At 39.1% G+C, this 15215-nt stretch overlaps 1 protein-coding gene across 1 annotated transcript; it reads left to right on the top strand.

Annotated features, from left to right (window-relative positions):
• Nucleotide 1: 1 nt before the first annotated feature.
• On the top strand, nt 2-10490 carry ATPAF1 (ATP synthase mitochondrial F1 complex assembly factor 1). Its single transcript, XM_034415018.3, has 9 exons — nt 2-360; nt 891-999; nt 1882-1926; nt 3061-3123; nt 4900-4950; nt 5205-5252; nt 6802-6897; nt 8164-8268; nt 9068-10490. Exons 1-9 carry the CDS (start codon nt 20-22, stop codon nt 9266-9268), a joined length of 1059 nt encoding a protein of 352 aa, XP_034270909.2. The 5' UTR covers nt 2-19; the 3' UTR covers nt 9269-10490.
• The last annotated feature ends 4725 nt before the right edge of the window (nt 10491-15215 follow it).

Genomic DNA, 15215 nt, shown 5'->3' with positions numbered 1-15215 from the left:
TTATTTAACTACATTTAAAATGTGGCGTCCATCGCTCTCCCCCTTCTTTGCCTGGGCGGAACCTTTGCGCTGGGTGACGCAAACGGGCGGAGGGCGTTCCGCGTTGCTCGCGGCCAAGGCAGAGGGGGGCAGGGGCGGCATGGCAGCGGGGCATCTGCAGCAATTCTGGGGGGCGGCGGGGCTCAGCCTGTCCCGCGGAGTGCTGATGAGTCGCTTCGCTGCTCTTCGGCCTCTGGGCCTTTTGGTCCCCCCGCGGCCTAGGCCGCTAGTCATCGGGATCCGCGGGCTGGCAGACGAGACCGGTTTGGGGGAGAACCCTTTCTTCGAGAAATACCGAACGAAGATCCAAGAGCTTCGCAGGTATAAGGCAGCGGGTCGCCCTTCTCGTGTGCTTAAATCCCCCCCCTTTTTTTTTTGGGTGGGGTGGGGGAAAGAAGTGGGGAATCTGAGAGTAACCTTGAAGTGGCAGCCCTAGGCACGTCCTTAGCTAGGCTTTCTTTGCCCGCCTTTCCCTGCACGCCTCCCAAAGGATTTCGAGGCATTTACACGCATTCGAGTAAACAAGTCCAGGGTCGAGTTATATATCTATCCCGCACTCGGGTTTGCAGAGGTTTACAGTTAAGGCTTCAGTTCAAGCCTTACTCGTGTGCATGTGAGCTCTACTGGTTTGGGCGCTGCTATAAACACACAGTAGATTTGCTTCCACGAGTCTTCTCCTGTTGAAGCTGGTCGCTGACAGATGTTTAGAGTAAATATGTCCAGTTTGCTGTCACCCTGTCCTGCTTTTAATAAGTTACCAAAGACCAAGTATGATAAGGAGGTCACGCACTCTTGGGGCGAAAATATGATTCTGTGTGCAGTAGTTATAAACTGTTCTAACTTTGATTCAGATCCAATCCAGATCTTTTTGAATCTCGCGTGGAGCAAAAGAATGATTTGAAAAAGCAGCCAGTGGGATTCTCAAAACAGGCAGAGTTTGTCAGATGCATGGAGGAAAAGGCAAGGCTGATATCAAATATTTCATGTTTAGTGTCTAATCCAATAAATATTTTATTAACTATCAGAAGAAATCAGGATTAGGAAACATTTTTTTTCTATATGGAAAAAAAAAATCCTGACTGTTGTTTCCACTCGTGTGTGCCTTTGTATTTATGGTTATGCATGTATTTCAACGTTACAGAGATAGAGTAAACTTTTTTCTGTTTGTACTAAATATTCCTTTATATTGAATAGAGGCCTTTATAGTCACAGCTGGATCCTTTATCCCATTTTTTTTTTTTTGTTAAAGTGAGGCTTCAAAAAGGAGGCCTCCTTTTGCAAAGAGGACCAGTAATTAAACTGAAATTTGTTTGGACATTAAAAAATTACAAAAATATTAAGATCTACTCCTTTAACTTTTGGGATGCACGTTTGATATGTACATATAAACATACATACATGCAGACACCTTTTATGTTTTCAGATTTACTGTAGTATATACAGGAAGGATGCATTGAGTTTGAGAAAATACATTAATATCAGCAGCATAACCTCTCTCTCTCCCTCATGCTTTCTGATTGAATGGAATACAGGTTATTTCAAGATTTCGGACAGCTTTATATTAAAGTGTAGAAGTATCTTCCAGAAATAACTGTCAACTAATAGGCTTCATCTCAAAATTACCATAACTTATGTCTTCTACCGATACAAAACTAACTTCTAATTTAAAAACAATTGTATTTTACCCAGTCCCTTGGCTTTGCACTTAAACCAGTTATGTGTTATATGTGCCTCCTTGAATTGTTCTGAGGTCTAAGACTAACTTAACTTAGCTTAACACTAGGGAGATTATAACAACTTTCATGGTGTTGATTCTAAATTAGTCTTAATATTTAATTTTAGACTGCAAAAGCAGGACAAACAAAACCAGGATTCACAAAAAATAAGGTAAAATTATATTTTCATTAAACCTATTTTCTACTCTTATTTACAGTACCTATTTTGCTAATGGTGTATTAGATTAGGGAGCTAGATCTATCTGAGGGATTTTTCATAAAATGTGTTATAGAAAATTCTGTCATTGGCATAATTTAGCTGCTTTTGACAAGCTATCACGGATATGCTTTCTTTCATCCTGTGAACAGGCCACTGGATTTGATGTTTATTTTATATAGTTTTTGCTATTGAACCAGCATAGTAGAGTGACTAAGGTCTTGGATTTTTCATATTGGGAAATTAGAAATGTGATAATATTCTGGATGTTACCAATAAAGAATATTTGTAGCTCAGGGTTTGAATGAGGAGTCTTTGGTGCTCTCTGAACTTGTTCTTTTTTCCAGACATTTCATTACTCAAACTAGGTAACATCACCAGCACTGATGATGTTACTTAGCTTAGGTAATGAAACGTTTTGCAAGAAAACAAGCAAACTCAGAGAGCGCCAAGGACCCCCTCATTCCGGATGTTGCAAAAGGCAATATTTTCTACTAATCAAAGGATGCAAGGATATATATTACTGTGGCAGAGATTTTGTAATATTTTAGAATTTTGTACATATTATATTATAGTAATATATTTATTAGTAACCTCAGAGCTATTGGTAACTATAAGATATAGAGATTTTTTTCTCTATTTTAGTCTTGGCATTGATTTATTCCTATTTTTTCTTTTGCTTTGTTTTTTTTAAAAGTTAAGTTTAAAGATTGTTTTACTAATTATTTATTATAAGAATGTAAAATAAAATTTTACAAATAAGTTGGATCTAGATTCATATGGCCTAGTGTTAGGTTCCTTCCCATTCATCAAATAAATGGTTGATTTTGAGCTAGATGTTTTCTTTCAACCTGCCTTTCCTCCAGATTGTTGTTGTGGAATAAATTTATGAGACGCCCAAATGCATACCACATTGAACTATCAGATGAAAGATAGGATATAAATTATTTAAATTAGATAACTATTATTAGAAGTAAATAAACGTCTTCCCAGTTACATTGTAGGTGTGTTAGCCTACAAGGAGCAATGTTTTATTTAATTTCTTCTTACATTGATGACTTAGCGTGCAAACTTTATAATTTGTTTCAGACACTTGATTCTATACTTAATGTTGAGATGATGAAACAGAAGAAGCCTGAAGAAATAAAACAGGTGACAAAAATGGGAATGCTTAAAAGTACATTTTGTGTAACTTTTAACTTTTTTAAGTTAATGGAACTTCTTGTTGTCTGTTAACTTTTGAAGAGCAAAAACTTAACATTAAAATCCTATGTTCAGTGCTGTTGCTCATATTTATTTATTTATTTATTGAATTTATATTGCCACCTATTCACACATGGAGACTCAAGGCGGCTTACAGAATATAAAATCTCATTTAAAACAATACAACTAATAAAAAAGAATCAAATAAATTAATCTAATATAATAAAATCACCCACCCCGGCGACAGCAGATCACACGAGCCATTTAATGGGCTCCATCCCGCTCTCGGTTCCCCAGGCCTGCTGGCAGAACCAAGTCTTCAGCGTCTTCCTGAAGAGTGTTAGAGTGGGGGCCATTCTAATCTCTGAGGGAATCCCACCACGAAGAAGGCCCTTCCTCTGGGTCCCACCAGGTGTATCTTCCTAGGGCCGTGATGGTGAACCTATGGCACGCAGAGCCCTCTCTATGGGCATGCGCACCGTCGCCAGCTGTCGCCAGATACTCTTCTGGGTTCCATCGTGTGCATGCCCTCTGGTCTTCGCGTGAAAGAAGAGAGCAGCTGGCCGATGTGCATGTGCGCAACGGAACCTGTAAGAGCAGCTGGCCGATGCGCACATGCACACCGGCCAGCTGCTCTCTTCCGGGTTCTGGCGCTCCGACACGTGTGCTCCAGTTTTGGCACTTGGTGCCAAAAAGATTAGCCATCATTGCCAAGCCTAGCCAGCTTGGCTGTCTCAGGAATTCTAGGAGTTGAAGTCCACACGTTGTAAAAGAGCCACATTTGGCCACCCCTGCCCTAGGGGATGGGACCCTCAGCATTCCCTGTCTCCCCCCTTTGATGGGTCGAGTAGATGTGACCGGAAAGAGATGGTCCCTCAGATAACCTGGTCCCAAGCCATGAATGGCTTTAAAGGTGACAACCAGCACCTTGAATTGCACCCGGAGGCAAATCAGTTAGTTTCCTGAATGGAGATACTTGCTTTGACAGTTTAACAATACCATAATTTGTCTTATGTGTGAATTGTCCTTTTATATTAAAAGTCCGTAGATTAGTCTACAGTCTTATCTAATCTTAAAGAGACATACATACGCACAGTCCCTCTTGTATGACATAGTGAAGTCCTTTGGTTGTGGCAGGATAGAAACATGAAGAATGAATTAAGTAAATAAATAAATATTGGTGTTTTTTAAAGCCCAGAGCTTATTTCCATGCAGGATAATGGGCAGAAATCAATTCCCATATATTTTTTCCTTGAAATCCTCTTTAAAGAACGTTGGCTTCCTGTGCATGGTGAAATAAGATGATGATGAACTTTTTAAATGTGCGCCCACACCACAGAGGTTTTTGTCCAAGCCAGTTCCTTAGAGTTCATCTTTACATCTTTCTAGGACTGAGTAAAAATCTTTTTAGAATGAAAATCCCACTGAAATCAACTTGTAGTTATCCTACAGAGCTCTTCAGCTTTGTTATGTGTTTCATTTACTAAGTTTTGGTTATTTTTATTATTAGTTTTAACTGTCTGAACCTTAAACAGAGACATGGGTAAAAAAAACCTGGATAACTTTCCAGTTTGGCTGTTAGCACCAGTAAAAACCAGCATCAAATATTTCAATTGAGTGATCATTTTAGTAATATTGTGTGACTACAATTATTGCACTGAATTGAGAAGCTTTTGATTTCCATTCATTGTCTTTGAAATAATTGGCACTATCTCTTTCGTCCAGATATGGAAGCAATACTTTTCTGGAGAAGACACAGTTTATGCTGTTATTCCTGTAAGTACAACAGTAATTTTCCCCGCCCCAACATCTCCTGTTTAACTTAGTGGAGCCTTCAGAAATTAAATTAAATATTATACAGTAATAATAAATAAATACACAGTTTGTAGTTAATATTCAGGAGTTTGATCACTTGCTATTATTAGAAACCACCTCAAGTGGTGGGATGTAAGAAAATAAATCATGTTCTTTGTCATTTCTTTTTCAATGATGAGAACTACATAAGCCTATTTTCCCATTTCTTTCCAAAGGGAAAAACTTTTGATGTCATGTGGAAACGAATTCAAAATTGTCCCTCTGTAAGTATAATGTGTGTGTTTGGGAAGGTTCTTTGTGGCCAGAGTCTGTTCTTTCATATTCTCAATATAAAATGTTGTTACTGATAGTTTGATGTTCCAATTGTGATGGAATTTAGATAAGCTGCTCTTAATAGATTATAGTCCTGATAATCTACAGCTGTTATATTCCTTTGTCAATTCTTATCATTCTTATAATTCTCTAAGGAGAAATTTCCTGATAGTGAGAACAATCAGTGGAATGGCTTGCCTCCAGAAGTTGTGGGTGTTCCATCACTGTTGGTTTTTAAGAAGAAATTGGAGAGCCATTTGTCAGGAATGGTATAGAGCCATGATGGCCATGATTTATGGGTGTGGGCACACGCGCATGCGACCCCCCCCGCGCTCCCCCCACTTTTGACACTTGATGGCAAAAAGGTTAGCCATCACTGATATTAATTAATTAATTAATTGATTGATTGATTGATTGATTAATTAAATTTGTATACCACCCTACTCCCGAAGGACTCAGGGCGGTGAACAGCCAAATAAAATTCATATAATATAAATGTTAAAAAACCATTAAAATAGTATTAAATAATTGGCCCGAAAAACAAATTTAAAACACCCCAAATTCAAGACAAATTTAAAATTTAAAAATTTTAAAACAGTTTAAAAGGGAGGTTTAGGCCAGGCTGGCCTGCTGGAAAAGAAATGTTTTGATGGCACGGCGGAATGCGCGCAGGTCCGGGATCCTCCGTATCTCCGGAGGGAGCTTGTTCCAGATGGTGGGTGCCCCCACAGAGAAGGCTCTCCCCCTGGGGGCTGCCAGTTGACATTGTTTGGCCGACGGCACCCTGAGGAGCCCCTCTCTATGGGAGCGTACTGGTCAGTGAGAGGCTACTGGTGGCAGAAGGCGGTCTTGTAGATACCCCGGTCCTAAGCCATGGAGCGCTCTAAAGGTGGTAACCAAAACCTTGAAGCACACCCGGAAGACCACCGGGAGCCAGTGCAGCTCGCGCAGGAGGGGAGTCACATGGGAGCGCCCCATCGCTCCCATAACCACCCACGCGGCCGCATTCTGGACCAGCTGGAGCCTCTGGGTGCTCCTCAAGGGGAGCCCCATGTAGAGAGCATTACAGTAGTCCAGGTGGGAAGTGACCGTATTTAATGAGTCCCGATCCAGAAAGGGACGCAACTGGCGAATCAGGTGAACCTGATAAAACGCCCTCCCGGCTTGAGGAGATATAGGGTGCTTGAGGAGAGGACTGGACTAGAAGCCCTCCAACTTCCCTTCCAATTCTGTTATTCTGTTTATAAAAGTACTTTAGTCCTAAAAGTGTGTTTTAGTATGTTTACTAAATTGTTGCAAAGAACATTCTGGGGGAACATCAGAGGCAGATAAAAAGTTTCTCAGGCTCAGCAGGAAATGAGGAAATGAACATTTAAGAAGTGTCATTTTCCAGAACTAGTCTAAAATGAGTGCTCATTTGTCTTCCTGAGTCTTGTGTTTTACTCAATTTGACTAGGATTTCAATAGACCAATTTTAATTCCCATCCATCTTCAATACAGTTTCTTTATGCACTGCCAAGGAAGGAAGGGTATGAATTTTTTGTTGGACAGTGGTCAGGAACAGAACTTCACTTCACTTCTCTGATAAACATTCAGGTAGGTGGAGGCTTTTTTCTAAAAAATTATTTCCAGGGGCATTCTGGGGAATTCAGAAAGGAGGAAGAAGTCCCTCCCCCCCAAAATTTCTATGTATGTCACTGCCTTTTAAAACTCCTTAAAACAAGAATTCTTTCATGTGGGCACTAATAGAGATGTCTGGATCTTTAAGGGAAATTTAATTGTTTTTGAGCTCTCTGCTACATATCTCTTGTGCAGGATTCTTAAATTGCAGAAGATGAATTTTATTCAAGACTTGGGTCATTTATTTGGCCTTACTGTGAGATCCATAAAACAGACAATTCTCCAGTGCTTGATTCAAAAAGACACGGTGCTCCAAATCAATTAAGCCTTGATAGTAAAGTAAACTTATTTAGTGGAAACTGGTGTGTTAATCACCCCAGACACTGAAGCCAAAATTGGTTGATTAGGTGGTGAATCACCACTGGTGATTATGTCTGGACAATTAATAAGCTGGGATAGGAGCAGACTTTTTGCAAGACACATCATAGTAGCAAATAAATTAAATCTTCACTTTACTAAACTATGATTCGAAGCTGGTTAATAATTTTTGCTTGTTTTGAGAGGTAACATGGAAACTGCATAGCCTAGAAGCTTGATTGCTCTTGCCTCAAAACAAAAGCAAAATGGCTCCTTGAGTTGTCAGCAGTTCCTTCATAACTCAGCTTGTTAAGGTAACATATGTTTGCCTGGACTCTTCCAGTGTGCAGGTAGCTCAGAACTTGAGTTGAATAATGAGTATTTTTCATAACACTCATACAGTCCTGTGATAATATGTGCCTAGGTGTCAATATGAAAAACGAAGGTTTACCAGAGCAACCCTGTTCTCTAGATCAGTCTTTCTCAACCGATTGCTTAGACTAGTCAATGAACATGCTATATGGGAAGTAAGAGAGTTGTAATTGAACTTTGTGCTTGGAATGACATCTTAATCTAGCCAAAAATCAAAATGTACATAGTTTTCCTAAAAAACATCTCTCTTTTTCTGTTGACTTCCTAGTATTAGAGTATTGGAAGGTTTTAGACACACTTATACAAACATTTCTCTGCATATACCATACATGAAACATCAAAGAAAGAAAGAATTCTGAATAGAAAGTGCTCAATAGTGCAGTATTTTCTTTTTACATCTTGTAGATGCCTGTGAATCTTTTTCCTGATTGAAGTCTTAAAATGATTTTGTAATTAAAGTGCTTGTTGAATACCCCTATCTTTATATAATAGTGAACATTGTATTTGCTGCAGACTCAAGCCAGTTTTCTCAGCCAGTTGATTTTGTATCATTATCCTGAGCTTCAAAAGGAAAAAGGAATTGTACTAATGACTGCAGAAATGGATTCTAAATTCTTGGTAAGTGAAACTTAGCAATGATCAGGTTTTCATGACAGAAGGACAATTCCTCGGTTTATTAAAATAAATAGCACCCCAACAAATAGCAAAAAGGTGGAATTCTTGTATCATTTTGTCAGTCTTGCTTACTGAAAGCACAGAATGGATGAGCATTTCTAATATGCTAGGCAAATATTTTTATACACATTCCACCCTCATATTGATACCAATAGAAGAGACTTCCAGATGGCCAGCTAACAGTTTATAAAACAAATATGTAAACTTGTGGATGTTCAGTAATAGCTTGCACACTTTAGTAACGTGGACTACAATAGGACTGGCCCACTTTTTTTTTTTTTTTTGCATTCCAGTTGGCTCTCTCTCTCTCTCTCTCTCTCCCTCTCCCTCTCCCTCTCCCTCTCTCTTTGTCTGACTAGTATTGTGATAGTTGAAGCTGTATCAACTGTTGCTGTTACACATTTGTGTTCCGCTTCAAAGACTTAAGACAATTGGACAATATTCAGGACTGGCTTAGAAATGCCTCAGAATTCATAAAAGAGCCACTGACCTCATCACCATAATGTTCTTTTCCCTTTCATAATCAGTTCTTAATGATTTGAAACGCCTCCAAATACTAAAATACTGTGCCACTTTTATAGCAGCTTTGTAATGTCTGTTACTATATATTGTCCTGGCGTTAAAGCACAGTAATAAAATGAAATTAAATTTTTGGTACGAGGTGTAAAGCTTAATGCTCCTTGCTTTTCCATTGATGAAGCCCCATAATTCTTCTAACAGCATACATTGTTTATTTTCACAGACTGTACAGGAAGCCCAGTGCCTAGCCAGCCAGGTTCAGCTTTTCTATGCCACAGACCGTCAAGAGACCTATTGGTTGGTGGAATCATTTAACCATAAGCCAAATGAATTTAAATATATGTCTGTAATAAGTGAGCTTGAACAGAACAGAATTGGGCAAGAACTGAGGCCTCAGGAAGATGTGCCCTCATCAACCGCTTGAGAGGTGTAGCGGCTTTAACTAAAGATCACTGGCGTGGCAAGAGATATCATCATCGGACAGAGTTGCTGTTTTTTTCCAGAAAGTGTCATTAAAAACAATGCCCTTGGGACTCAGTTGGGAAAAGAATCAGTTATAAACTCAATACTGTGACAATGTAGAGGCCCTTGTCCATTTTATACCTGAATGCTAGAAGAATGGATAAGTATTTATGATCACTATATGAACTATTTGAAATTTCCTCTTCCCAGTTGCACACGGCTTGTTGGGTTTTAGCATTTTTGAAGTTTCCATATGTCTTGTTCAGCAAAAAATGAAACTTAAAAAAAAAAAAAAGAACCAATAGGGGCTTTTCTCAATGGGTTATGAAAATTTCCTGGACCTAGTTAAAAAGTATTTTACTGTGAGTGACATGCTATCATTTTTAGTCTGATTGTGAAGACTTCCCACCTCGTGAAGCAGAAATTCATAACAAGACTAAAGCCTGAGCATGTCCAAAAATCTTAGCAACTAAAAATGTGAGGTAATTTTTTTTTAAAAATGTAATGGAGTGAGATCCATTTGAAATGAAAGACTGTTGAGTATTTACAGAATCTCTCTAATTCTAAGTAGCGGGATAATATTGGGATAATGAAGTTGTGGGAGAAAAAAATAGAGGCCTTTAATTGCAAAAAATGGAAATTCTTTATTTTTTTCATCTTAGAAATAACCCAACATATGCCTAAACTGGATCTAATGTCATCTTTGTTCTTCATTCATGAAATAGAGTATGCTTTCTATTGCCTTACTTTCTTTGACTTTTCCTGCTTTTGTAATGAATCACTTCAGTGATAATGGGAACAGGAAAAAAAAGGCACATATCAGAATAGGAGCCAGATGGACTCCTTTTCTTGGGCTTGCTTCAAAATTAAATATTGGTAAAGGAACACTGCCAAATAGTTAAATAAGATAAGGAAAAGCATTTGGAGGTTCTGAGAATATTTCCTAAAGATTTCCCTCTCTGTTTTAATTATGCACTCCAGCTTACATTCACCTATTAAACAGTACATGCTGTCAAGAAAATCACAAATTGATTTCTCAGGCAAATTGTTCAAAACGTATTATGTGATTCGCATTCTCTGAAAACCAAAGCATTGTAAAGACATAAATGAAAATTAACGTGTATTGATTAATTTATGAAATCTATATTTTTGCTTTGGAATTAAAACAGTATTCTGCAGAAAAATGATGTATTTTTTTCTTTGCGTTCAGTTGGTGAGCCTTCAAGTCAAAACAGGCACAATGTAGAGACATCCCCTTCTAAGAGGTGAGGAGAAAATGCTTTTTCTCACTGGCAGATCAAAACAAATATTTAGCTATTACCTTTTAATTTAAACTGGGGAACCTTTCATATATTGAAAAAAATTAAACTAAATGATGTTATAGTTCTAGAGACAAGTGTTGGATTCAAAGGGGTCTTAGATTTAATGCCTGAATGCATGATTTCATTGTGCCTGCTGTGGAACAGAAAGGTAAAATTTTCCTCTTCTGAAGCCTCACAGACTAATCCATGCTTAGTTCCAGGGAGAATACTCGGGATTTTGGAGTGCAAGAAGTGTCATGGAAAAGGGAAATTAACAAAAATATCCCCGTTCTTCAATAGAAACTTCCAGTAGGAAGAAGGTTTTACCTCAAGGGAAGGTCCTAAGGCATCTTGTTTTTAAATCTCCATCAGTACAGTATACACTTTCAGTATTTAGATTACAAGACTTAAAATATCCTACATGCAGACAGACATAGAAGTCAAATCTCATGGTCCCATGGATTCTGTATGTCTATATAAGGCATCAGACCGTTCTCATTTAGGATTATAGACATGGAACAGAATGTGTTTCTATTTCTTTCCTGATTTTAATGTTATTGGAGGAAGCAGATCAGGGACTTGTGAAGACTAGTAATGAAACTTATGTTTTAGATATACACTTTTCCCTTTGGGTTGATTTACTTATCATAGTAGCAGTGAACTGAAATGCTTCAGAGACAGGCATCAATGTTTATTTATTTATTTATTTTTATTTATTTAATTACATTTCTATACCGCCCTTCTCCTGAAGGACTCAGGGCGGTGTACAGCCATTTTAAAACAAACCCATCACAAAAATTAAAAACCGTTAAAATAATTAAAGCAATTTGGCCGTTATTAAAACCCTTAACTAAAACCCCTTTAAAACCAATTTAAAACCCATTAACATTAATTTATTCGGTCAGGCCGGCTTGATTGAACAATAGAGTCTTCAGAGCACGACGGAAGGCGCAGAGGTCGGGGATCCTTATATCCAGGGGCAGCTCATTCCATAGGGCAGGAGCCCCCACAGAGAAGGCTTTCCCCCTGGGGGTCACCAGCCGACATTGCTTGGCCGACGGCACCCTGAGGAGGCCCTCTGTGAGAGCGTATCGGACGGTGGGAGGCATTCGGTGGTAGAAGGCGGTCCTGTAGGTATCCCGGTCCTAAGCCATGGAGCGCTTTGAAGATGGTGACAAGCACCTTGAAACGCACCCGGAAGACCACTGGGAGCCAGTGCAGCTCGCGCAAGAGGTGTTACCCGGGAGCGATGAGTCGCTCCCATAACCACTCGCGCGGCTGCATTCTGGACCAGTTGGAGCCTCCGGGTGCTCCTCAAGGGGAGCCCCATGTAGAGACCGTTACAGTAGTCCAGACGGGAAGTGACAAGGGCGTGAGTGACCGTGCGTAAGGCATCCCGATCCAGAAAGGGATGCAACTGGGAAATCAGGCGAACCTGATAGAAAGCCCCCCTGGCCACGGCCATCATATGATCATCTAAAGACAGCCACGTATCCAGGAGGACGCCCAAGTTGCGAACCCTCTCCGAGGGGGACAAGATCTCCCCAATAGCCAGTGATGGTATCAGTTGGCTCTATCGGGGCTCCAGAAACCACAGCCACTCGGTCTTGGAGGGGTTGAGTCTGAGCCTGTTCCTCCCCATCCAGATCCGCACGGCCCCCAGGCAACGGGACATCACGTCAAGGGCATCAATGTTGATGGTAGATTGAGTCAGCTATTTACAAACAGTTGTGTTCCATAAATTTCTTAACAGAACCATCAGTGGAACAGCATGCTTTCAGAAATTGTGGGTGCTCACATCACTGGAGGTTTCTAAGAAGAGATTCGACATCCATTTGTCGAGAATGGTACAGGATCTTCTGCTAGTGCAGGTGTTGAATTAGAAGATTCCAAGTCCCTTCAAACTCTGTTCTTCTGTTAAATGTTTTGTAATAAATATAATAATTAAATATTAATAAATCTTAAATTTAAAGCAGTCTTTATATAATTCGTAGAAACTCATCAGTGATAGCACCGCTTTGATTTCCATCTTTTAAATATCACCATATTTAGGATATTAAAAGTTCTTTGAATGTGCTGATTAGGATTCAGTCAACTTTAGACTCAATCCTACACCGTGGGCATATAGCTCAACTAAAAATTGGATTGCATTCATGACTGATTTGAAAAAGATTGTGCTCTTTGCCACTATTATAATAGTTTTTCAGCATTTCTACTCCTAAATTGTTTTCTGAGTTACGGTCTCCCAAAAGGGCCTAGCAATTATATTGATATCTTCTATGAATATTTTCTGTCTCTTATTACCTTCGAAGGTGTGAGTGATGATTAAGGAAAACATCTGCCTGGTTTTAGAATTTTCAAGAAGTTCATCCCAGTCTGACACCTCTTCTGTGCCAGTTGAAAATTCCTATATAAACCTTATGGTACTCACTTTGTCTTAGTAGTTTGTGCTCTTAATTTAAAGTATAAATACAAACTGTACAAAATATAAACTGTTTTGAGAAATCTGTTCCAGTGAAGAAGCAAAGTACTAAAATGAGAAATAAAAATATCTTTTCTTGTTAACTAGTTATTCTAGTCATAAAATCTTCAAAAAGTAAGTAGCTAAGATTGGATGGCTGGCTCTCTATTTAAAATAATTTAAAGCACTATATGACTAAATAGTTTAGCACGATATTTATCCTGATCCATTTCAAAATACATTCCTGAGGGACAAAACATTAGAAAATAAGGGATGGGATCCTCAATTTATACTTGCATAATGGTTTACCTGCATTCATAACTTGTTTATAAAGTCCAAGGTCAACCGCTTTTCACAATAGGGTTCTTAGTTAAAGAAGAATGAATTCATCTTCTCAAACACTTGTTCAACTTCTGTTAGGTTGCACAAGATACTGTCTGTGCTACTGGACTCTGCAAAAATACAGTACTGTATAGGCATATCATAGAAACAGCCACTAGAGGTCAGCCTTGCCCATATTATCTCATATTTTATTCTATTGCTGTTGGTTTTACTCTGGAAACTCTACAAGTGACAACACTGTAATGAAAAGAGTCATGAAATGAAGGATACAGCATGTAGGGTTTTTTTTCCCAAGACCCTCAAAAGATACAGCCTACCACCTGTTGCCACAAGAAACTTCAGAGCAATGAATGCCTTTCTTCAAAGGGGGATATTTTTGCTGGAGCATCCCGCCGCCACCACTACCTGTTTGTCCAAACCGGGGCGAACCGGTAGAAACCCACCAGTGGGATGGTCCATTATGTAATCAGTTTATACAGTATCATCTTTTCCCCATAGGATGAATATTTTCTCCCATTTTTTGTACAATGGCGCAGTTACAGCCTTTCCATAATTCTTACGGCTGTCCCTATAAAAACAAATCTTCAGTTTGCCCAGGTTGGGAAGTTAAAGTAGCTTTTTTCTTCCTCTTTGGGACATGACAATTACAGGAAAGAAAGAAAGACTGAATGGGGTTTGGTCAGCCACAGGAAAAGCAGGAGTCAGAAATGAGACTCCAAATAAAGACGATAAATTCAGACTTGCCCATTTAATCCTTTGGGAGCAAGAACTTGTACTCTACAAACACCACATCAATATACACTTATTCTACCCAGCTTAACAATGGCAATAGTTTTCATTGTGATATTGCATTAAATAACAACAGTAAATTTAGCTTAAGAAATTTCCCCTTTCAGAAAAAAAAAAGTCTCAAAATTCTTCTCATTCATTTGGCATGAGCAGACTGTTGTCTTCTCCTAAACCCTTTAGTTGCCTTTTCTATTGTATTTAGCAAATAGATATTTATTAAAATATTGATTCTACAGGCTACTTGGGACAAGTTCAGTGGTGAAATCCTACCGGTTTGCACCGGTAGGATTTTATCAGTGTAGTGATAAAAGCTACTGGTTCGGTGAACCGGTAGTAAAAAAAAGCTACCGGTTGGTCCGAACCGGTATTTCCAACAATCAGCTGTGACGCACAATTTATATTTGCTAGAAATCAGGAAATCCTGTTTTCTAGCGAATCTAAATAGCATGGCACAGCTGTTCCCCACTCCTCACTGTTCTACTTACCTTAGAAAGTGTCGTTTTTCCATGCAAAGCGTGCGTTTGATGTGCACTGCATATGCACGCGTGCAAAGCACGTGCTTGATGCGCACTGCGCATGCACATGCAGTGTGCATTTGGTGCACACTGTGCATGCACGCACACATGTTTGATGCATGCTTCGCATTTGAGCACACTGCATTTGGCACATACCGCGCATCGCAGGCAGCTAACCGCTGGCAAAACACAGAGGATTTCACCACTGGAAAAGATATTATATGAAGTATAATTAACTGCCCATTTCTATTATACTTTATTTAAACAAGCAAAACCTAATAATTGGAGAGAAATCCAGTGAAGTGATGTTTTTTTCCTTAATGATATAAATGTCTTTGTTCGGTGGATCTCATACATGCCTTCTTCAACATCCTCCTGCACGTTTTCAGAGTGCTTCAGAAAGAGTTACTATCCAGAAGAAGGTTTAGGGGAGGGCATCAATTTAACAACATAAACCTATAGTTACAATACGCCGCCAGACTTGATGTTCCATTTCATCTA

This window comes from Pantherophis guttatus, chromosome 3 (assembly GCF_059756535.1).
Source record: "Pantherophis guttatus breed Tessera chromosome 3, ASM5975653v1, whole genome shotgun sequence".
NCBI classification, from domain to species: domain Eukaryota; kingdom Metazoa; phylum Chordata; class Lepidosauria; order Squamata; family Colubridae; genus Pantherophis; species Pantherophis guttatus.
This window is presented reverse-complemented; position numbering and strand designations above follow the sequence as displayed.

Bases quoted from the DNA above. Each gene is read 5' to 3' on its own strand.
- ATPAF1 (XM_034415018.3), top strand. From the start codon at position 20: ATGTGGCGTCCATCGCTCTCCCCCTTCTTTGCCTGGGCGGAACCTTTG. The intron at 361-890 runs GTATAAGGCAGC...ACTTTGATTCAG, and splicing joins AAGATCCAAGAGCTTCGCAG to ATCCAATCCAGATCTTTTTG. The intron at 1,927-3,060 runs GTAAAATTATAT...AATTTGTTTCAG, and splicing joins CAGGATTCACAAAAAATAAG to ACACTTGATTCTATACTTAA.